The following is a 24,434-nucleotide window of genomic DNA, read 5'->3' as shown; positions in this document are numbered from 1 at the left end:
TGAAACATCTCAATCCAGTGATGGGCTAATAAATCATCATTGTCTGTCATCAAGAAAGATGAGGGGGAAAAACGCATCATCAGTTTTAAGCAATAATTGTTTCCACATAAATAACTCGATAAAATAAATGCAGAGAATTAACACTTCTCCCAGTCCAGCGGGCCTTCATTAACAAAAGAAACAAAAATATAGCCGACAAATGAATAATTCACATACTTGAGAGCGCGGTTTTCTCAGTTTCGGCCAAACTAAACCAACAGCAAAAACAAAGACAGAGATATGAAGCAAAGAAACATATATCAATACTATAGGGAGATTTTACAAACCCATCCCTCACAAGTATGACATTACATACATACAACCAAACTGAGGAATGGGAAAATTCTGTAAAATAAAATGCAGATAATGCAAGTCCAGAATGCACCCAACTATATCAACTATACATCCCTTCAACCAAAATCTTATATGCAGAAGATAATGTCAAAAAGACCCAACCCTCAGCAGAGTAATAGCTGAAGGTGAGGGCAGAAACTGCAGCGCACATCCTAACTAAACTAAAGAGCAAAATACAAACCTCCCTTACCCAAACCAAACTAAAAGGAAGAACAATAGCCTGCAGTCTGACCAAATTACCAGGAGGAAAATAATATTCATGCTAATCTCTTCTCTTCATTCTACTTATCATCCTGCCATAGCTCACAACTCTTTTACAAATCCCTTCTAGCTTTTGAGGGGTGTACGCTGTACAACCAAAGCCCCCCGCTGGAGTATCACAGACCCTTTTCAATTGTATATCTTGACTGGCTTTTCAAAGGTGTGGCGGTTCTGCAAAATTCAGAGTGAAATATTAAAGCATAATAAACTAATAGAGGTCCTTTTAACATAAAATGACCACATTATAAGGCAACAAGCCGCTCAAAGGGAAGGTCCAGCACACAAGTAATATTAAACTGATGTTTTTTGGTACTATACATGCAAACCACTAATTGAATTAATATCATTGTGAAAAATGGCAACATCAGTCATATCTAATATCTGACTGCACCCCACAAAAGAGAAGGTCCAGCACAAGAGAAATTAAACCATGTCTGCAACTATTAATTGAATTTATTATTATTATTTTAATAATCGATCTACGACCTGAATACCTTATCACATAGCAAGATCTAGGTCACAATCTAGTCGCTAAAACTACAGTAAAGACAGTAAATCTTAACTTGGCCCTAACAGTTCGTCAAAAGCTAAAAGCATGCAATAATGAAAGTAAATTAATATGAATCAGGTTTTGTAGATTATAAAAGCATAAACCTGTTTCATGTAACTGACACTATGTACTTTTTGGCATTGTTAAGAGTGATTAGTCCCTTTGTATTGACTGATCAAGACAAACTAATTCTTGTCAAAAGTGATTAGTCCCTCTGTACTAATTTTTGTTTTTTCTGAGAAGTCCTTTGTACTGATTTAATAGCCTAATTCGTTCAGTTGTTTATAGCCGAGCTTTCCCTTTGAAAATTTTAAACTACTATATTAGTACATTTTAGATTATTGTAACCCTGACATGACAATTGCCCATTAAAGTCCTCAAACTTTCCATAATTTCAATTACAATTTAAATCCTACTATACCAAGCTCAAACATAAAAACATATCCTTAATCCTAATTGAAATAAGAGTAGAGATCTGAGCATCCACAAAACCTTAAAGCAATCTGTAGAGTGGCTCAGGACATGATAAAATCCATTGGAAACCCTTAAACAACAAATGAGGGAAAAGTATATTTACTAACACCTTCCTGCACGTATAACCTAGTTCTAGGGTTTACACGTTGACTGAAGATAAATTTTTACCCCATTTTTGTTATTTTTGTTTTCTTAAAATAAAGACAGGAGGCTCAATAGTTGCTATAATTGTTTTTCCCACTTCAAAAATCCTCATTCTCTTTTTCTATTGCCATTCCATATTTCCCATATAAATCGGAACGATGAACTTATCCAGAAGAAGAAAAAATCAGAACAAGAAAGGCATGTCAATGATTTCCATTCAGCTTCCTTGCATATATAATTTATTAAATGTGCTACAATGGGAGACTTAAATTGTTTCAACCAGAACATTCACAAAAAAAAAAAAAAAAAAAAAAATGTTTCAACCAGTAACTTTTTACAGGCTATTTTCAAAGAGATTTGTGATATTTGCCAAACTGTATGTGCCTGTTTCATTAGCACCAAGTAAAATATTTGTAAGAGACGGTCGACCGAATTCATGCAGATGGCGTGTACTATAGCACAAAAAATACTCCTCTAAGCATCGAACGCCCTTTGGTTGATATCTATCGGTTAACAGCCCTTTAAGAGGAGCCAAAATTTAGATTGTACAATTGAGTTACTCGCATGTTTAATCCGGTAACCAAAAGGTAACTCCTAGTATCTTGGGGTTATGCAGAAGCCATAAGACCTAGAGAATTTACCTGACTAACATATGGCCTCTTAGATGTATTATCTGCATGCTCCAATCCAAGGTACTGCTCCCAAGCACCATAAACATCTCTCCTCTGCAACAGGAATATAAGCATCTTCAGCATGGACAGAATTTGGAAACAAAGAAAACACAACTAAAGCTGACCCAAACACTTATACGGAAGTTGACAATGAAATTCAAGGGGGGGAAGAAAATACAAGATAACATCAATACACTACCTGAAAGCGGCTGGATACAATGTCCGAATCCTGAAGGTATTCCGGGCGCCCCAATGATAAAAATGCAAATTTCCACTAGCCATCAAAAGAGTACAGAGTCAACCCCCAAGTCAGTCATAGGGCTTTCAAAAATTAAACCACCATGCTATAAGTATGCAAGCATATTCCATCTGCAGCAAAAGCTTTGTGCTCGCGCACTGTACCTTAGAAAACTCCTCATCTGGAACCTGCAATTTCTTTTGAATGCGCACTTTAATCTCCGCTAAAGTTTCCCCTTCATGGATGACCAGAAAGAAAGGTTCTCCAAAATTCTGCACTTGCTGTAGAAAACCAATCCAGTTACTAATTTCAACATCAGATGCAGCAGTGTATCAGTAACATCAATCAAGCCAATATGTAATACCATTTGATTTTGTGGAGTCTCTTTCGTGAAATGGTAAACATGAATTAGACGATCATGGGGACCAAGATTTTTCTCCTCCTCTGGTATCTGCAAAAAAATTAAAATAAAATAGATGCAGTAGTAACTAGTAAGCAAGTAAACAAGACTAACTTATGCCATAAATGTCATCATTAATTGCCCAGATTGAACTGTCTAAAGCAGAGAGGTCAGTGGAACAGAAGGCCTAACAATTAAAGCTGACACAGAAAAGCATATCAAATTAAAACCCAGACCCTAGATTCTCCATTTTGAAAGAGGGTGGGGGAGGAATGAAATATTTATTCAAATCTCTGCTTAAACTTTCAAAACCTCACCAGTTTTTTTTATTTTGTTGTTGAAAAAAAGAGGTAAAAAGACCAACAGGAGATGAGGAAGAGAGAAGAAAGAAGAAACCAGCCAGAAAACACCTAGAGAACTAACCTCCTCTGCCCGCAATGTCCAATACTGGTCATTTATATTCTCAATCTTTTCAGTGAGCGGAAAGATCTGGCAGATTAGCAATAATGAAAGCATGCATTAGATAGACAGACAAAAAGAACATATAAGCTAGCAGTGCAAGTCTTGAAAGGCCATTTAGCTATCAAACTAAAATGTCAGCACAAACATAATAAAAGATAAAAGTACTGAACTTATATTAGGACTACTCACCTTATAAATCTTGTGATAGAAGACTTCGAGTAATCTAAGCTCTGCATTTGGATGGGACAACTCTACCTGTTGCAGCAACCATATGCCAGTTGTTATATTCTCATACCAGAAACAGAAGCCATCATTAAACAGAGACATTAGACATATAATATTGGTTGCAAAATATACATGACAGATCTAAATCTCGTATTGCCAGTCACGCTCCGCGTGATCTTTTCCTTTTTCCTTTGTAGATAGGAGGCAGGGAGAAGACACGGAGGCAAATGTCCTCAAAAAAATGCATGTAGAATGATTTCTTCATAATATACACCGATAAAAAACATTAGGGTGCACATTCACTACAAATCCTTTATTAATGGTTTTAAATAAGATAATCTGATGGAAAAGAGAGTACTCCCCTCGCCTAAAAAAGAAAGATTGCCATCTTCCAAAGTAAAACAAATTCACAAAAAAAATGACAACCCCCACATGTCAAAAATAGTGAACTTTCACATACTCAATTATGGTAACAAATTGAAAAGCAACAGTTGCTAACTTGTACTTCTCATGTCACTTCTAAATCTCTAAATGTTATTTTCAAAAGACAACTTGATCATTGCCAATCTAGCATTAAAAAACTGTCAAACAAGTTGCAGAAAAGGGTATTAACCAAAGTAGCAGAAAAACACACACTGGCGTAGTGTAGGAAATGAATGCAAATACCAACTCTTCAATTATTACTAATACTATGCCTCGATCCCAAACAAGTTGGGGTAGGTTGACTGTTCAACTCTTCAATTATTAAGGTAAATAAATAACACGAGTTAGACAAGACTATCCTTTTCCTACATGTTCTCCACAGAGCCAGAATCCATCAAACGACATTCAGTAATGCATTAAGTACTGTGAGAAGGCACGGGAGAAAATATGTTATTGATATTAGATGAACAATACAATACAAGAGGTCCTTATTTATAGCTATACTATGCAAGGACATACTACTCCTCTACCAATGTGGGACAATACTACACTATATACATGCTGTAAACTAGCACTCCCCCTCAAGCCGGTGCATACAAATCATATGTACCGAGCTTGTTACATATATAACCAATACGAGAACCAGTGAAAGACTTGGTGAAAATATCTGCAGGTTGATCATTCGACCTCACAAACTTTGTAGCAATCTCTCCTGAAAGTATCTTTTCTCTGACGAAATGACAATCAATCTCAATGTGTTTAGTTCTCTCATGGAACACCGGATTTGATGCAATATGAAGGGCAGCTTGATTATCGCACACAAGTTCCATCCGACTGATTTCACCAAATTTCAACTCCTTGAACAATTGTTTGGTCCAGACTAGCTCACATGTTGCCATAGCCATTGCTCGATATTCTGCTTCTGCACTAGACCGAGCAACTACATTCTGTTTCTTACTCTTCCAGGACACCAAATTTCCTCCTACTAAAATACAATATCCAGACGTAGAACGTCTATCAGAAGGTGATCCTGCCCAATCAGCATCTGAGTATCCAATGATCTGCTCATGACCTCGATCCTCAAAGAGTAACCCTTTGCCTGGAGCCGATTTTATATATCGAATAATGCAGACAACTGCATCCCATTGACTATCACAGGGAGAATTCATAAACTGACTTACAATACTCACAGGATAAGAAATGTCGGGTCTAGTCACTGTGAGATAATTTAATTTTCCAACCAGTCGCCTATAGCTTGCAGGATCGCTAAGCGGCTCCCCCTGTCCTGGCATAAGTTTAGAATTCGGATCCATCGGAGTGTCAGCAGGTCTGCAACCTATCATCCCCGTCTCCTCAAGAATGTCTAAAGCATATTTTCTTTGAGAAATAACAATACCTGAGCTAGACTGGGCAACCTCAATACCTAGAAAGTACTTCAATCTGCCTAGATCCTTAGTTTGGAAGTGCTGGAAGAGATGCTGCTTCAGATTGGTAATACCATCCTGATCATTGCCAGTAATAACAATATCATCAACATAGACTACCAGATAAATACAGAGACTTGAAGCAGAGTGCCGATAAAACACAGAGTGATCAGCTTCACTACGAGTCATGCCAAACTCCTGGATAACCGTGCTGAACTTACCAAACCAGGCTCGAGGAGACTGCTTTAGACCATAAAGTGACCGACGCAAGCGACATACAAGGCCACGAGACTCCCCATGAGCAACAAAACCAGGTGGTTGCTCCATATAAACCTCATCCTCAAGATCACCGTGAAGAAAGGCATTTTTAATGTCCAGCTGATAGAGGGGCCAATGACGAACCACAGCCATGGATAGAAAAAGGCGGACTGAAGCCACTTTAGCCACGGGAGAGAAGGTATCACTGTAATCGAGCCCAAATATCTGAGTATATCCTTTGGCAACAAGACGGGCCTTAAGTCGATCAATCTGTCCATCGGGACCAACTTTGACTGCATAAACCCAACGACAACCAATAGTAGATTTACCTGAGGGAATGAAGAGGAACAAGCTCCCAAGTACCACTTGTATGTAAAGCAGACATCTCGTCACTCATAGCCTGTCGCCATCCTGGATGAGACAACGCTTCACCTGTAGACTTAGGGATGGAAACCGAGGACAAAGATGATATAAAAGCATAATGGGGAGATGACAGACGATGATAGCTCAAACCGACATAATGAGGATTAGGGTTAAGTGTGGTCCGTATACCTTTCCGAAGTGCAATCGGTGTACTAGGAGCAGGGTCCGCAGCAGGAGCAGGGTCAAGTGTAGGACGAGAACCAGTTGGGCCTGATGGAGGACGCAAACGACGATGATAAGTCAAGAGTGGTGTTCCTGTGGCTGGGGAACTAGGGGGAACAACACTAGACTCCTCAACAGTTGGTATGGATGAAACCTCTGTGGTCGAAGGTGGAGGAGGAGCTATAGTAAACTCCTCAAAGGTCGGTATAGGTAAGACCTCAGATATATCATGGTGGTCAGCAGAGGTAAAGAAAGGTTTAGACTCAAAAAATGTGACGTCAGCTGACATAAGGTACCTACGAAGATCTGGAGAATAACAACGATATCCCTTTTGAACACGAGAATAACCAAGGAAGATACACTTGAGAGCACGAGGAGCTAACTTATCTTTCTCAGGGGCTAAGTTATGAACAAAACACGTGCTCCCAAAAATACGAGGTGGAAGAGAATATAAGGGTAACTGGGGAAACAATACTGAATGCAGAATCTGATTCTTGATGGGAGATGAAGGCATCCGATTAATCAAATAACAAGCTGTGAGAACTGCATCGCCCAAAAAACGCAACGGAACACGAGATTCAATTAGAAGTGTGCGAGCAATCTCAATAAGGTGCCTATTCTTTCTCTCAGCAACCCCATTTTGCTGAAGGGTATAAGGACAAAATATCTGATGAATAATTCTTTGAGAAGTCATAAACTGCTGAAATTGAGAAAATAAATATTCTAAGGCATTATCACTGCGAAAAATGCGAATAGACACCAAATTGGTTTTTGATTTCAGCACAGAAACTCTGGAATATAGAAAATAACTCAGAACGATCTTTCATTAAGAAAAGCCAAGTACATCTTGAATAATCATCAATGAAACTGACAAAATAACGAAATCCCAAGGATGAACTGACTCTACTAGGACCACATATATCAGAATGAACTAAGGAGAAGACAGACTCTGCATGACTCTCAACACTACGCGAAGAAGAGGCTCGGGTATGTTTCCCAAGTTGACACGACTCGCAATCTAATGTAGACAAACTAGATAAACTAGGCACCATCTTCTAAAGTTTGGATAAACTCGGATGTCCTAAACGTCTGTGGATTAGATCTGGAGGATCTGTAACTAGACATGTTGTGGAAGGACTGAGTGAGTTAAGGTAGTAAAGGCCTTCTGATTCACGTCCTGTACCAATTGTCTGTTCCGTACTGCGGTCCTGCATAATAAAAGAATCGTCAATAAAATATATACCACAATGGAGGGCACGAGTCAAACGACTAACAGATGCAAGACTAAAAGGACAGCCAGGGACATAAAGAACGGAATCTAGGGTGATAGAAGACAAGGGATTAGCTTGTCCAACTCCTTTTGCCTTAGTTTGACATCCATTGGCTAAAGTAACAGTGAGAAGAGACTGTGAATATACAATATTTGACAAAAGTGATATATTACCAGAGATGTGATCAGAAGCGCCGGAGTCCATGACCCATGGGCCAAGAGTGCTAGACTGGGAAACACAAGCAAAAGAATTACCAGTAACAGAAGTATCAGTCTGAGCAACTGAGGCTACTTGTGGAGATGTCTGCTTACTTGCTCGATACTGAAGGAGCTCATTATATTCTTCTTTAGATAAAGAAAATCCTTGGTTACCTAGAGTCTCGGTCTGAGCAATGTAAGCATTTTTGGGTGGACGACAATGCAAGGAATAGCACATTTCACGAGTGTGTCCAAGTTTGTGACAATAAGAACACTTAGGTCTAGATCTTCCAAAACGACCTCTTCCTCGTCTATGATCCATAGTTTGAGATGCCCGAACATCCATTGTCTAGGATGCAAGAACAGAGGAATCAAGTATCTGTGATGAGATCACTGGTGGACTTGGTGCTGCAGCAAGGCGGAGTAGTCGAGAAAATAATTCATCAACTGTCAGGACAGACGGACTAGCCAAAATCTGGTCGCGCACTGAATCAAGATCATTAGGAAGTCCAGCGAGGGTAAGAACGAGAAACATCTTCCGTCGCTGCTCTTGTTGTTTTTACACACTAGCAGAAACTAGCATCAACTTCTCAAATTCTTCCATGACTGCCTGTACTTGACCCAAGTAAGTAGACATATCCAATTCCTGCTTCTTTAAGTTTGTCATCCGCGATATCACATCATAGAAGCGAGATATGTCATTAGTGTATAAGGTGCGTGCCTTTGCCCAAACCAAATAACATGTCTGGAATGGACGAAACAAGGGCATCAACTTGGAATCAATAGATCGCCACAAGATGCTACATAACCGAGCATCGATTTTTGCCCAAAGTGCTATTGCCTTTTCATCTCCATCGCTAGACTGTTTGATTAGATAATCTTGAACACCTTGATCTCTACACCATAACTCGACAGATGAAGCCCAAGCTAAGTAGTTTGAACCTCCCATTAAAGGTTCTGAGGTAATAATAGCACTAGCGCTTCCAGAACTCATGTTTCTAGACCCAAAAGCATCAAATCCCAAAGACATTGTTGCAAATTATTACCAAATAAGAGAAAGAATCAACTGTAATCCACTGAAACAGTGTACGGAAACACAGAAACAGAATACTGAAATACTGTAGCTGCCGGAATCTACTGTAGCTGCCGGAATAGTACTGTAGCTGCCGGAAAATAACTCAAAGTTGTCGAAATGAAAACAGTAGGGGTATGATCGGAATTACCAGGCGACCCAACTGTTCTTAAGGAAGATTTTCAAAAAATGGCCGGAAGTGGTCGTACGCGCCGGCGCGTGAGCTCACGCGCGTGAGCTTCTGGTGGCGCGTGAGGAGACTGCTGCCGGAGCTTTTCACTGGGGTTTGGTCGCCGGACAGTGACGACTCTTGTGGTAGTGTTGGATTTTGCACAACACTGGCAGAAATGAAGCAGATAGAAAACAGTCTTAAAAAATACTGATTTCTCTTTCCCGGAATAGCTGGAATTTATGCACAGCGATAAGTCTCTCACAATTGCTCTGATACCATGTGAGAAAGCACGGGAGAAAATATGTTATTGATATTAGACGAACAATACAATACAAGAGGTCCTTATTTATAGCTATACTATACAAGGACATACTACTCCTCTACCAATGTGGGACAATACTACACTATATACATGCTGTAAACTAACAAGTACCTAAAATACATAATCATCTAGACATAAGAAATCTACCACATTAGGAAACTGTTTTTTTCCTGCTGGGTACAGAAATTGCGTTCTTCCTTTCATAGACTCAATATTGCAATTCAAGTTGCTACACCTATCTATACCTTTGATTTGATTTCATTAAGAACATCCCCCACGGTACTCTGCTTAGGCAATCTTACATTCAAAATTTCAACCTGAAAGCAATGAAAAAAAAATGTAATGAGGAAAAGTAATAATTTGATTTGATTCAAATGATTTTGCCATACTAGACACACCTCATCCTTCGTAGAATGATGAAAAGCAACTTTGAGCGTCTTCAGACATTGTAATTCTGGCAGAGGAATGTCCAGAACTTCGTAATAAAGAATATCAGAAATCTATCACCCACCCAAAAAAATGAGATGTGGTTATTAGTCCATTAGCACATCAGATCCTACCAAAATAGTATACCACTGTCCACAGCTATGATGAGTAAAGCGTTAAACGTCACCATGTGCTCCCAAGATAAAGTCAGTTCATGTTAACAAACCTGATTGTAATGGATTAGCATGTCTACCAAATGATCCACGGACCGATATTTGATGGGGTTAGGCTTGGGTTGCTGAGAGTAGCAGTTGTGTGGAGTAAGCCTAATTTTGGAGGGATCATCCACACCAAGCCGCTGCGCCACTCTCTCCACTACATCATCATATGTATCACTTTTTGCTCTGTAAATTTACAAAACCAAATAGTTATAGATGTAAGCAAATGCTTTGCAATAAATTGAAAGATAAGATACCAAATAAACTTACAACTCCAGACAGAAATCATCCTCCTTTGGTTTCTCCAGTGCTCGAAAGTGGACAATCTGTAAACAACGAACTCAGATTTAAGGAATCAAAAATGGAGAAAGTAAAACATAAAGAGCCAATTGTACGGTGTACGCAAGCATAAAACATAAATTAAGGCGAGAAAGATGTCACATATACAGTAACAACAATGATAGTCAAGGCAAAAACCCAGGGGAGTTTTGAAACTTATTTCCTTTGGCACCACCATAGAGGACCATAAACCCAAAAAATAAAGGATAAGAATTAACATCAACATAAAGAGCATCAACAGCTTAGCGAAAACTGGAGCAGTATCGGGATTCACCTGGCGATTTTTTACATATTCCAGATATGAAGGAACATCCGGAAATCGGACTTGTTCTTCAACTTCAGGAGAAGCTTTCTTTTGAAAGCATATAATGTCACCATCTTCAATCTATTAAAATTAAGTCAGTCAGCAAAGAAAATCTAAATCCGAGAAGATATGAGCTTTCAGCAACTGGGAAGGGAAAACAGAAGACAAAAACCTGGCTAAATCGAAATGAAGCCTTTTTGTCTAGTCTTTCACACATGACAGAAGGTTCAAATTTTATTTCCTGTAAAGGAAAAAGACAAATTCTCATGTCACGTCAATAAGATCGATAACTGTATCAATAACAGAGAGAAGGCAACAGTAACACACCTCAAAAAGGTCAATTTCTTGGTCAGGAGCAAATCCAGCCAATTCATTCAGTTTTGGAAGTATTTCAATTGGCTTACTAGTACTCTTCACAAAAAGCCTACCAACATATCTGGAAATGCAAAAAGGGAATAAATCTTGCTATTAGACCTTGTCACAAAAATCTTCATAAAAAAATAAAAAATAAAAAAGACCTTGTCGCATGCCAATATATTTCTAACATGAGGCTCCTTTAAGAGGAAATGACTTACTGAAGCTCTTCTTTCTCAGGATCATAAAGCTTAAAGAAAAGGAGTATATCATCTTTACTTTTGTCAGGTGGAGGACTAGGAACGAGATCCTGAAATATTCCACGAGTTAAAAGGTAAAGTACAGTAGAATCTAAGGCAAAAAAACACTTGTCAATAAAGGAAAGTAATTCAAGTCAATTTAAAGGTACCAGGCCAAGGTCCACTTCCAAAAATAATTTTAACTCGGCATTGTTGGTCTTGTTAGAAACTTCCCTTAACTGACCAACCTGCACATATAGATGGTTGTCTTCAAACAACAGTATACATCGTTTAAGAAAAGCTAAAAGCGTGGATTATGTAAATTATTATGAAGAGTCATAGAAGCAAAACAAGGCAAAGTCTTTTTGTTGGATAGGCAGAAGAGAATGTATGCAGTAGAACAACATGTAAAGGTACAACAATACAATTCAAGAATCATAAAGCTAAGACATTCAGCTGTTGGCAATCAAAACTTTGTAAAGATGATAAATACATTAGTTAGTGCAAACATTTTAAGAAACCAACATTTGCATGTCCATGATTTCTTAATTAGTTTGACAGGATAAGAGATAACTACACAACAAATGAAATGCCATTGTATAACCTACTAAGTTGCTCGGACACGAGTGCGGGTGTCCGACACGGGTGCGAATTTATGCTGTCCACGCTCCAGTTTGCAGGCCTGGGCGTGAGGGGGGTGTTGAGTTGTCCCACATCGGTGGGATTTGAGGTCCTTGGTCTCCTTATATGATCTTGGGCAATCCTCACCTCATAAGCTAGCTTTTGGGGTTTGAGTTAGGCCCAAGGTCTATTTATCAAAAAATAATTCAAAAAAATAAAAATATGAAAATATCTCTAAATTATGAGAAATTTTGTGAAATACTTACGTAGAACTTGTAAAGTGTAGATTTCTTTTTTATTCTCAAGTTGCAAATAAGTAAAGGATTGATTTCCTAGATAAGATATGTTATTTTCTCCAAATTTACCCTAGTTTTGGTTCTGATTTCGGGAATCAAATTGTATCTCATCTCGAATTGTTTTGTCCGTTGTGGTCAAAGTACTCAAAATTGTTTGACCAGATCTGGTACGGATCCCACACTCATACTAGTGTCGTGTCATCACGGGTGCGGCACCTAAACTACCGTGTCGGAGCAACTTAGATAACCTAAACTAAGAATAATTTTACTTGGATGAATAAACTTGGAAAAACAATATTCCAACACCTACCGTATCAATTCTTCGCAAGGATCAGAAACGAATCAAACAAGAAGCGCTGCGTAGGAAATTTGGAGAAACTGAATACTAAAGCAAGTTGCCTTATGAATCCTCCACCATTTGATTTCCCAGCAATAGAATTGAATATTTCTCCTTCATTTATATTTTTAATAGCGTGAATGGTAGTGGTGTTCTCAGAGGAGGACTCACATGTTTTTCTTTAAGACGATGGAGAATAACGGCCAGTGTTGAATCTTGCTTATAATTTATTCAGTCAGCCCACTCTTCCCCTACTTCTTTACAACGAGGAGAGGGATTACCAAGAAAGAAGAAGCATAAGCTTTCCGTAGTCATTATATGGCCTTAGAATTTGATAACGATCACCATGGTTTAAAATTTGATAACGATCACTATGGCCTTACTTCTAAGCTAACTCTGACAATCAAGTTCGTTTTTTTCTTGGTACACTAGATCTAATTTTCTTCAACCGCAAGATCGAATCCTTTTGTTTCTAGGAAGTTGTGTTATGTTCTTTTTCTAGACCAATTTTTTAAAAAGTTTGAAATTCAAAAACATGAAAACCCTACACCGCCCAAGAAGAGATAATAGATATCCACAAATTTATTCTAATTAACTATCTTTTCCAAAGAATGAAACACAAGACTGCAACAAATTATCATATCCTTACGGTGCACACTGATTCTACAAAAGAAAAAACCCACCTTCTAGCTTAGATGAAGTTAAAAAAAAAAGTTCTCCATGCCCTCAACAGCAGAGGCTTGAATCCAACACTCAGAAATTAAGCACAAACATTACCAATGCAAAAACATGATTGAAACTATGAACATGTATTATTTCCCGGAACAGGTAAATACTGTCATAACAAATTGCAAAAAACTCAGAATGGATATGAGAAAGGTAAAAGGACTCACGGTTTGTAGTTCCTCCTGCGGAGTTAATGGGCGATTGGGCCGATAAGTGTGATTTTGCCGCTTTGCCCAAATCCAGAAACGCTGGAACTGAACTGGGATACCCAATTCTTTTGCAACTTCCTCCTGTAGCAACAGGTAGTTTGGTCAAACACAAGCGAGAATATCCATGAAATAGGACTACCACATAAACATGCCAAAGATATGAACAGGCACAACATATAGAAATTAGTAACTCATTGATTGTATAGACCGGAGAAGGCCAAAAAGGTCATCCTTAAGAAAAATAACTCTGCCTCCTGATTCAATTCCACAGATAATATTTCCATCCTTGTTTTATTGAACAAAGGTTATTAACAAGGATCAAACAACAAAAACAAAGAGGTCCACACGACTAAAGTTATTGGGAAGTGATGTGCTACTTGAGTCCAAACCTATTTTACTGGGATCCTCCAAAGATCTCACCGCACTCGTGTCGAATCGTCAAATATACATAGCTTTTGGAGGATCCAACACACACTAGACGGCATTTTAAAAGTATCGAACAACATAGGTCCAAACTAAGCAACAATACTTAGGGAAAGTGAATAGTACCTTGAAAAGGTTAAAAGGCATCTGTTTCTGAATTCGAAAGCTACGAACTTTGTCATGATCAACAAGATCAAAATATATCTCCTTTCCTATCTGCTCCCTAAGATCCTCATCACGTGCAACCTACATACACGAGTCGATCAACACAACATATTCAAGGAGAGAAAACCTATTATCTTACACATCCATTTGAAAATTACCTTGATAATTGTATAAAGGTGGGCCTGCGCTTTGTATCTTCTCTTGTCCTCCTTCTCTTCTTGTTCTTTCTTCAACCTTATCTGAAATGAAACAAAAAAATAGAATTTATCACAGGCAAACTGAGTAACAGGTGCACAAAATCTATTTCTTGCCTGGAGAATTTTTGAAAACATACCCTTAGGTGTTCCGCAATGTCTTTCTCACCGACATCACAAATTATTTTATCCTTGTCACTCTCACGTATATAAACAAGCATGTACGCGTTGGAGTATTTTGTAAACTTAAAGGGGGTGTTATTGAAGCCAGGATTTGTCTGTGGCAACTGTAAAAGCAAAAGTAAGTCCAAATCAAAGCATGTCACAACAAGACACAATTTAGATCTGCTATTAGCGACATATACCTCCTCCTCTCCACCATATTGTTCCTCTAGAGCCCTCTTCAAGTCTTCTTTTGTCACCCGTTCATCATCAAACTTATACCTACCATAGAACCAAATAATCACATCCAATCAGAGCCCAAATCACAAAGATTAACTTTTCAGTTTATCTGAATGACATAAGATAGATAGATACAGAATTTTTTTGTTACCGCTCTGTGATCCTCCGGGAGAATTATATATGTAGATACAAGCAGCGCCCACCCCCCACCCCCCACCCCCACCCAAAAAAAAGAAAAAGAAAAAGAAAAAACAACAAAGAGAAAGATGACAACAGAGACCTGAACCTGACGTAGAACATTACGAAGAGAATTCCAAAAATTGAAGCTAACAAAATCCAAGTATATTTAGATTCTTTGCCAGTCTCAACATGCTTGAAGTACATGTTTATATACATCACACATACAAGCATGTGTGAACACGACGTGTAGGAGATAGGTACATCAGAGGGTGTTCGGTGTTCGGGTGCGTGTTCGTGAGCATATTGGATTAATAGAAGAAAGAGACAGAGGAAGAAAATATTTTACAGAGACAGTGCGTACCATTGATCTGATAGTGTTGGCCTGATGAAAGCATAATAGTGTCCACCATGCACACCACCACTATGAACCAACACACTGCATTAAGAAAAGGGGAAGGTGATACTCTTAGCATAAAGATAAAAGATAATGCTAAGCATCTAGGTTAGCCAATGGTTCGGAATATCATATCACTAATGAACAAAAAGAAACAGCACACAGAACAGTGACCAATTCATTGTAAAATCTTAAGCAAATACAACATAAGAGAATGAAAGCGAGTATATAAGAGTATAAAACTAAAAAAGTGTGAAAAAAGTCTCAGTAACTACAAAATGTTTTCATGAAAAAAGTCTGAGATTATACTGGGTTGTTGTTGTTGTTGTTGTTGTTGTTGTATGGTACATATGGTTTATAAAGAGCAAAAGAAACACATCAGAAAAAATAGATGTGTATAAAGCATAGTTGAGCTAAGCCGAATACTTCGCACCACAGTCCTAGCCAACTAGATTATGGGAGCAAAGTCATAGTTGGGATTGAGGACTGGGAATTAGCAGTAGTAAGTAAGCTTTGCTCCGTGTAACAAGGGTATTTTGGACCAGGATACCGAGTAGGGGGGAAATGCAGCAGCTTCACAGTAAAGTTTCCTACACCTTGCTTATGTCAAGTAATGGAAGTGAGGTAAGCTATAAATGCTTCAAGCTTGCAAAAGGTAAAAAGTTGGTGAATAACCTTATGCAAAGTGAGGCAGCAAAAGAGGTGTCGAATGTGTTCTCTGTTCTTTTTGGAATAGAATGATTAAAGGCCGACATCAATCATGAATGTCTTTCCCCATTGAGAGGTTGAAAGTCCATAAAGAAGTAAGGAAGTTTTGGGATATCGCTTACCTATGCATCGTGTGGTATATATAGACAGAAAGAAATAGGAGATGCTTTGAGGGAGGTAAGAGCAGTGCATAGCTTAAAGCACAGATATTTGACAAACTTGTTCTGTTTTCGTATAATTAAAAGGATGCAGATTAATCAGAAAGCAATGATGATTTGTCCTGTATCTTAGATATGTAATCGAAAGGCTTACGTTGCACCAACTTACCTTTTGATTTAATGTGAACAAAATACCTTTACTTATCAAAAAAAAAGACACCTTATTTCATACCCAAACTGATTAGGCAAAGAAGTCAAACAAGAAGCCTTTGCAATTGCGTGCTAGTGTGTTGTCCGCACATACACATAGAAAAGAGAGTTAAACTTACCTATGAAGTGTGTAGAGATTCCGGACGCTCCTATCTGCATCAGGAGACAAATATTTGCCATTCTCCCTATCAAGGTCAAGTTCTAGAGGAAATTCATAACGGTCATTTATCTGCAACATAGAAGCAAAGATTGTAACACGTGAGCATCTGGACAATAATATGGGATTGAATACTATCAATAATATATTAGAACATGTAAACTACATTTCAAGGAATATATTTCTTGTAAGAGAACGTTAAACGATTAAAACTACAGTTAATCATTTTCTGATGTTCAGATTAAATAGACAAACATTTGCAGCATCTGATAGTAGGACAACGGAAGATTTGGGGGTCATGATGGTTGTGGTTGGTAACAAAGTTAATAATCAGTAACAGGACCATTTTTTAGGAGACAATTCGGCCGTATTATCAGATAGTGGCAGAGGAGTCGCAGTGCAGAATAAATCATGCCCCACTGTTTCCTTTTTCTGATGGAAAAGCTTCTGTTAAAAAAGACAAAAACTCTGCCCACAATTCAACAAACAAGTTCATAAAAATTGGAAAACCTTCCACTGAAAATATTCCAACTACCAAATAGCGCCTTTAAAGAAAATGCTATATGGGCTTACACTTCTAGAAAATGATGATCACAAATTTTCAACCTTGGGCTTTTCCTTTATTCTAGTTTGCTTTAACAGGTTCATTTTCAAGTTTCTTTTCATTGCCCCATTATTTCGGATAAGGTAGTAGGATATTGAAGTAATACACTTCTTTTGCCGAACATAAATGTTCAGACCCGCAAACAGCAAATAACACTCACTCTAGGGAGGGAACCATGGAACAATCCAAAAAGCTATGTGAGCCAGCAGTGACAAAAGGTATGCTCTATTTCATTTGCCAGACGTATTTACTTGAACCAAATATGGGAAATAACGCCATTTTAGAAAGAGAAATTATGAATCAACCCAAAACCTAATACTACAGATCAAATCATATAGCAAGGCAAGCTGAGAAAGAAGAAACTAGTACTAACCTTAACCATTGTATCTCGCATGAAATCATATTCAAATCTTTTTAACTGAAGCTGGAGAACTGGAGGGAAGTCAATAAATAGTACACCTTTTTTTGCATCCTGAAATCAACACAGCAATCCATATTCACAACAGAAGAAAAAAAGGCAACAAATAAGAGTCAGTTGCTGGCTTAAGGAAGTCCTTTGTGACATTCTCTATTATTTAGCTTTATGAGTTCAAGTAGCAAGTTCTTTAAATTCAACATGCTGGTAGGGTATTTCATGTGTCTTCCGACTTCCTGCATAATGGCATTCTTAGCACCAATCTAGCCCCAAGACCCGCAAAATACAAATCCAAATAAGATGTTTGATTCCATTATGTCCCCCTTAGTGGTACCTGCTACTATCCCTCATCTATTTGGAATTTTTAATTTACATCGGGGAACTACCAACACCGTCCGCCCCGAAAAACATAGGAAGCGGAAAAAACAGAAAGGCTGAATTAGGCTCCAAATTCTATGCCTATTCAGTTAAGAAGATACTCCTCCATCATGTGGATAGGCCTTCTGAGAGAAAAAAATATTCATTTATGAAGATTAATATTCTTGTTGCATTTTCACAAGAATATGGATGGTCTAATGTTTTAGAGAGATGCTAGTGAATCCCAAGCTCTGATTCTAACCAATTCGGACTCGCACTATCCAATTTCAAGCTTCTTATTTCCATTGTTGTGGAAACACTACAAATGATCAGCAGAGACAAAAAAACTAGGTGATTTTTTTCCATTTGTCTAAGCCTTGGTGGACAGAGTTACCCGGTACCTATGCTGGTGTGAGATAGCAGGTACCCAGGAATGAGTCAAGGTGCGTGCAACCTAGTCCGGACACGACGGTTATAAAAAAAAATGATTTGTGATAAGTAGATCTTTTTTCAGTTTCTATACGGGGCATAAAAATAATTGAAAACTTTTTGATTCTTTATTGTTATAAATGAGGACATGTAACCACAACAAAGGCCCATCAATTTATTGTTCATTGATAAGAGTCTTGAACCTGCAAACCATGTTCTTCAGCATGGTACTTATTATCGCCTTCTAGACGTTCAACTTCAACATATTTGTCAAAAGAGGCATAAACATCGCGACAGCCTTTGACGTCGAGTTGAAGATCTGCAGAAGTTTATTAAAAAAATAAGTCCATGAGCAGGCATTAAGGATTCAAGGGCCAAACCTGAGGATAAGCAGATACCATAAAATGACTCTTTTCTCGTTGATTTGAAGTCCACGTTGATACATTCTATGTAATTCATATGGTGCCCCTCAAATAACTTTTGAATTGTCCCTTCCACAACGGTACCCTGGACAAAAACATAATTAGAAGATCCAATAAGATCTTCAAAATTAGCAATTAGTCATTTTGTAATCATACCTTCATCTTGTCTTCAAGCTTTTCACACAACACTCTGTTTAATTCTTGCACATCATGCTGCATGAATGAATCATAAGTGTCCCATCCAAAAGATTTTGTCAATTCTTTCGTCGCCACACTGGTATCACTATATTGGAGCTTATAAAATAAACTTTGCAGAGCCAGCGGGATGCTCCCCGATGGCATGTCATTCTCTGTAGTTGGCATGTGATACACAGCCTGGGGGACCAACAACCCAAAATGAGGATATTGCATTCTAGAACCAATAAAACAAATATACTTAGTAAAAAACTTGCATCATAAAAAACTCGAACATATGCTAACCTTTCTAAAGTAGGGGATATGGTACAAGGTTTGTAGGAGAGAGTTCATGTAACAGGTAGCTCCCTGATTCTTAAGCCCAACATATCCTGTCTCCTTCTTTGAGTCATATGTCCAGTAATCAATGACCTTTCGTACAGCAACATCGGCTTCAATAACAACTTTATCATTTACAAGATATCCCTTATTGGGGTCATAAAGATCACTTAGAAGCATGAAAGATGTGAAGCCCCAGTCACTCTCTCTTTGGTTAAACTGGTGCTGCGTCTCTGCAACAAAAAAACAATTCAAATCCATGCCACGATGAGACAAACACATATTGTTGTTATTGGCATCTCAGGCTCCCTGAGAGCCATTCAGTTCCGTATCTCATTATCAAGTCAATTTTCTAACAAACTTGCAGATCACTAATCCAATTCACTGGGTATGTTGTTGTTATTGTTGTATTTGGTTTTTCCTTTTCGCCGACCCTAACTTGTTTGGGACTGAGGTGTAGTTGTTGTTATGATTTGTCTTTCAGGGATAAGTTTCCTAATTCCTAGACTATTAACAGCAAGCGTAAAAACAGTTTAGGAAGCCTTATTCAGGAATTTGGAGCAGCCTGGAGTAATGAAGTTGCCCATTTTTCTCCTATTCAATAGGTTCAAATAAATTTTCCATATGTTTATTGCAATAAATAGGTAAAGATTTACCATACCTTTCAATTAATGTCTCTCTTCCATCTTATCTCAGTATCCAACTTATCTCAGTATACAATTCTTTTGCTTGGCTGCTTGACCTTCCTTTTTCGAATAAATTAAACTTCATTTATTATTATCAAACCAAGATGGTGCTGAGAAATATACAAGAATCCTTTTCCAATTGTAGTTAAGCATTAATTCAGCAAATGAAGATGATATCGTCAACCCTATAAAAAAGAAACTTGCCGCACTGGTTTAGTGCAAGCATTTTTTTTTTAAATGATTACTTATCCCCCTCCCCCATCTTACCTCAGTATACGATTCTTTTGCTTGGCTGTTTGACCTTCCTTTTTCGAATAAATTAAACTTCATTTATTATTATCAAACCAAGATGGTGCTGAGAGATATACAAGAATCCTTTTCCAATTGTAGTTAAGCATTAATTCAGCGAATGAAGATGATATCGACAACCCTATAAAAAAGAAACTTGCCGCACTGGTTTAGTGCAAGCATTTTTTTTTTAAATGATTACTTATCCCCCTCCCCCATCTTACCTCAGTATACGATTCTTTTGCTTGGCTGTTTGACCTTCCTTTTTCGAATAAATTAAACTTCATTTATTATTATCAAACCAAGATGGTGCTGAGAGATATACAAGAATCCTTTTCCAATTGTAGTTAAACATTAATTCAGCGAATGAAGATGATATCGTCAACCCTATAAAAAAGAAACTTGCCGCACTGGTTTAGTGCAAGCATTTTTTTTTTAAATGATTACTTATCCCCCTCCCCCCAAACCCAAAATAAAAGGACAGACATATGGTTGTACTCCTATCCTTGTGTGGCAGGAAAAGGTTCAAATAGACTTCCATTTCTTTTTACATCTTGCGTCCATTATTAGTCTGAAGCTTTTTTAGCGTTTTATTATTACAGCAAGGGTTCACCCACTCCACACAAAAAGTGCAACGTAAACAGAAGAAGAAAACTAAAATTCACGAAATGCAGGACTTCAGATTCTGCTCAGCGTGTGTTTCTTTATGAACTGCTTTTGACAAGAAAAAAGAACAAACTCCAAAAGTGGAGATGACCTGATAATATTTAATGATCTGATTACGCAAATTCTGATGAGATAATTTGTACGGCTGATTGGCTGTTTCTGATTTTGTAGGTTTTTGACTCGTAGGTTAAAAGATTGAAACGAAGGAGGACACACCTTCGGTGTGACAATAAATAAAGTCTCTAACTTTACTTATTCAATCAAACTCCGCTCAATTCCAAGTTAGCTGCGGTGGGTGATATAAATCCTCTATATTCATTCGGCTGTAAGATTGAGCCAAGGTGCAACCACAGTGTATGCATTCTTGAAATGACACATTTCAAGAAGAAATGGTTACTACCATACGGTGGAATTTAAAATGTAAAAGATCAAAAGGGCGAAATAAATGTTCGCATGATAGATTTGTATGAAACCCTTAACAGACAAAAAAGATGGTGAAGCTATTATTATGCGCCATAAGTTTGCAAGTTCTTAAGCAAAAACTTTAAAATGAAAAGACACTGATTTTTACGACACTAAGAAAGGTAAGGTATGGAAACGAAAAAATCAAAATAGGCATACAGTTTACAAACAAAAAGACATGCAAAGGATGGTCAACGTCAGGAAAGGTAAGACGCTACTTTTTCTTTTTTCCCTAAAGGAAGTTTCATTAAGTGTACTTCGACTGAGGGAGAAATGAGAATATTCCAAGACACGTGAAAAGGCAATGAAGGAAAAAATAAAATCTGACATCCAAATCATGCGGATGAAATTTGGATTCAAGCTTTAGGTGCACCGAAACAGGAGAAGAAAGTACCTTTTTTCACTGAATATTTGGGGTTTATTTGATTTACAACAGCTAAGCTGAACTGGGCATATCTGTTCCACCCATATGGCAATGTAGATGAATCTGCCACATCTAAATACATTGACAAACAATCCACGTTGTTTCCTTTTGGAAATATAAGCACTCGCCTACAAACCAATGCCAGCCATAGGCCAATTATAACCCACTCTAAAAAAGTTATTAAAGTTAACCACCAAGTTAAGCAATAAATGCCACTTACCATTTATAACTACCAACAACAAAAGCCTCAGAATATAGCTTCTTCACAGATAACCGAGAGAAATTGTCAATTGTCCAAGTAAACCGGGATGCCTGTGGCTCGTCCGCGGCTTGGCTCTCCCCCGTACTAGCATTCTCAGCAGGTGCCACTATTAATCAAATTTACCATATGATCACATCAAAACGTTACAACAAGATCCAAGACAAGCATAAGACTGATCAATTACCAACCTAAACTCCTCTAAAACAGAAAAGGAACTCAAATAGCAACAGTTAAAAGAGGAACAACCTTCCATGGGCTGAGGCCCTTCAACTAAGGGCTGAGGACCTTCAACTAAGTCAGAATGTGGCACAAGCATCTCCTCTTCTTCCTGCTGCTAAATTATTCCCAAAAAAAGAGTAATTTCAGAGATTGCTAAAACAAAGACACTTGCACCCATGTGAGCCCATCCGTACCAACCTTGTCGGACAGGTTCACCTGACACATATGCTTGTAGGTGCTATCAGGTTGCCAGTGGATTATTCAAGACATGGGAAAACTTGCCACAACAACAACATTATCAAATAAAATAAAATAAAAAAACAGATGCAACACAGTGAGCTCATCTGCCCCAATCTAGGCAGGGCAGGTCTACCAGAGACCTACTTGTGGGCTATAGCAGATTCCCAAGTGATTAATTGAGGTGCGCGCAAAATGCGCTACGCACCTTTATTAAAACTAAAATAACAGAGACATGCACCAGTGTGAACCTATCTGCCCCAACAGAGGCGGATCCAGGATTTAAACTCTATGGGTTCAACTTTTAAGGTTTTAACATATAACCCATTATATTTTTAAAGTTATGGGTTCATATCTACTCTTTTTGCAATTTTAACAAGTTTTTACATATAAATTTTTACTCCGCATCGAAAGTTATGGGTTCGATTGAACCCGTCATTACCACCATACATCCGCCCATGTGCCCCAATCCAAGTAAGCATTTATTGAGGATTACCTAGTGAATTAGTCAATGACTAAATGTGGTAACTCTATTTCTTTTTTAATAACCGTAGTGTCCGGGCCAGCTTGCACGCACCTCGACTAATTCCAAGTTGTACCTATTACCTCCCACCAGCATAGGTACCAGGTAACTCTAACTCTATTTAATAAACATTTATTAATAACCTAGAATAAATAGTAAGTTACCTGCTATAACAGGTTAAACTACACTGATAGCGTAAGAAAAATTTACATTGCCAGTACATATTAACTAATCCAAAAATAAAATAAAGACGCATGCATCGTAAATGCAAAACAAATAAACATAGAATCAAGTCAGGAGCATGATCAGGTAAAACCCTAACCCAGTCCTTTGAATCAAAAACACTACTTTTTTTTCTCCATTCACAATAACGCAACTCAATTTACGAACCAATTAAAGACAATTTAGTCCCTAAACCCTACCTTACCATAACAAAAACCCTAGCTGATCACAAACCTATTCAATGCGAGACAACTTTTGGCATCACTTGAACATGCGAATAATTAACAAATTTGACCAAGAAAAAAACATATAAATAGACATTTCTATCGATAGTAACAGTTAATTCAACGAAGTAATGTAGGGAAGACTCACATCCAACGGTTGAGGATTCAGCATGGTCATGCTTGAGGATAACGACTGACCGTCCGATCAACTATGGGAAAAAAAAGTTGCCCTAGTAGGGGTGGGTAGGGGTGAAGGGGTGGGTGGGGCTAAATGAAGAACTGAGTTTAGAAAGAAGGATGAGTTCTGATCGAGAGTGTTGTTTGGTTGGGTTTTCGATGGGAGTGGGGAAGGGATACGGTTGGAAATTAGGGAAAATAAAAGGGTAAATTAGGGGAAGGGGAAATAGTCATGTTTATGCTGTTATAGAGAAGCTTTTCTATTGTGAAATGTTTGTACAAAAAATGGGTATGAGGTGACATATGAAAAGCTGACACGTTGCAGGGAGACACGTGGCGGCGGGTTGGGGATGACCGACAATTGCACTATTTTGTGATTTTCGTGGAAAATAAGGTGGCGTTTTTAAGAAAATTAAAAAAGAAGTCTGTGCATATTTCTTACCTTTTAGAAATTTTATCTTAGTTTCTAGAGGTTTCTTTTAAAGTGTCTCAAGGGTTTGCTAAGACTTGATGGAAAAAAAAAAGGGTTTACTAAGACTAAAAAGCTTCTAAGAACAATGGTGCTTGGCTTAAAAAGCAACTTGTTTTTGTTTTGTCTTTGTTAAGTATATTAGCGGAGGAAATGAATTATTATTTTCTTATTGTGCCTGGAGCAATCTTAACATCACGTACGAGCTATATTTTGGATAGAGTTAGCTTCAA

The 24,434-nt window shown here is 38.0% G+C and overlaps 1 protein-coding gene across 6 annotated transcripts; it reads right to left on the bottom strand.

Annotated features, from left to right (window-relative positions):
- Nucleotides 1-280: 280 nt before the first annotated feature.
- On the bottom strand, nt 281-24,008 carry LOC107830540 (ubiquitin C-terminal hydrolase 12-like). 6 transcript variants are annotated; one of them, XM_075248137.1, is made up of 32 exons: nt 23,704-24,008; nt 22,377-22,464; nt 22,089-22,236; nt 21,839-21,996; nt 19,310-19,575; nt 18,986-19,204; nt 18,806-18,914; nt 18,611-18,726; nt 17,580-17,678; nt 16,565-16,674; nt 15,337-15,411; nt 14,759-14,837; nt 14,534-14,680; nt 14,358-14,438; nt 14,161-14,280; nt 13,570-13,692; nt 11,593-11,670; nt 11,405-11,493; nt 11,157-11,265; nt 11,002-11,070; nt 10,800-10,910; nt 10,457-10,512; nt 10,195-10,372; nt 9,941-10,042; nt 9,788-9,859; nt 3,783-3,848; nt 3,555-3,620; nt 3,096-3,182; nt 2,896-3,012; nt 2,693-2,767; nt 2,464-2,547; nt 281-825 (listed from the first exon to the last, which is right to left on the bottom strand). In XM_075248137.1, the coding sequence occupies exons 1-32, from the start codon at nt 23,731-23,733 to the stop codon at nt 784-786; spliced, it is 3,369 nt and encodes a 1,122-aa protein (XP_075104238.1). In that variant the 5' UTR covers nt 23,734-24,008; the 3' UTR covers nt 281-783. The 6 variants fall into 6 exon arrangements, with proteins under 6 accessions (XP_075104238.1, XP_075104239.1, XP_075104240.1 ...); XM_075248138.1 differs by having other exon boundaries at nt 22,377-22,461; nt 23,704-24,003; XM_075248139.1 differs by lacking the exon at nt 23,704-24,008 and adding an exon at nt 22,548-22,621 and having other exon boundaries at nt 22,377-22,461.
- Between the last annotated feature and the right edge of the window lie 426 nt (nt 24,009-24,434).

The sequence above is a fragment of the Nicotiana tabacum genome, chromosome 24 (assembly GCF_000715075.1).
Source record: "Nicotiana tabacum cultivar K326 chromosome 24, ASM71507v2, whole genome shotgun sequence".
In the NCBI taxonomy this organism is placed as follows: Eukaryota; Viridiplantae; Streptophyta; class Magnoliopsida; order Solanales; family Solanaceae; genus Nicotiana; species Nicotiana tabacum.
The sequence above is the reverse complement of the archived record's forward strand: the minus strand, read 5'-3'. Positions and strand labels throughout refer to the sequence as shown.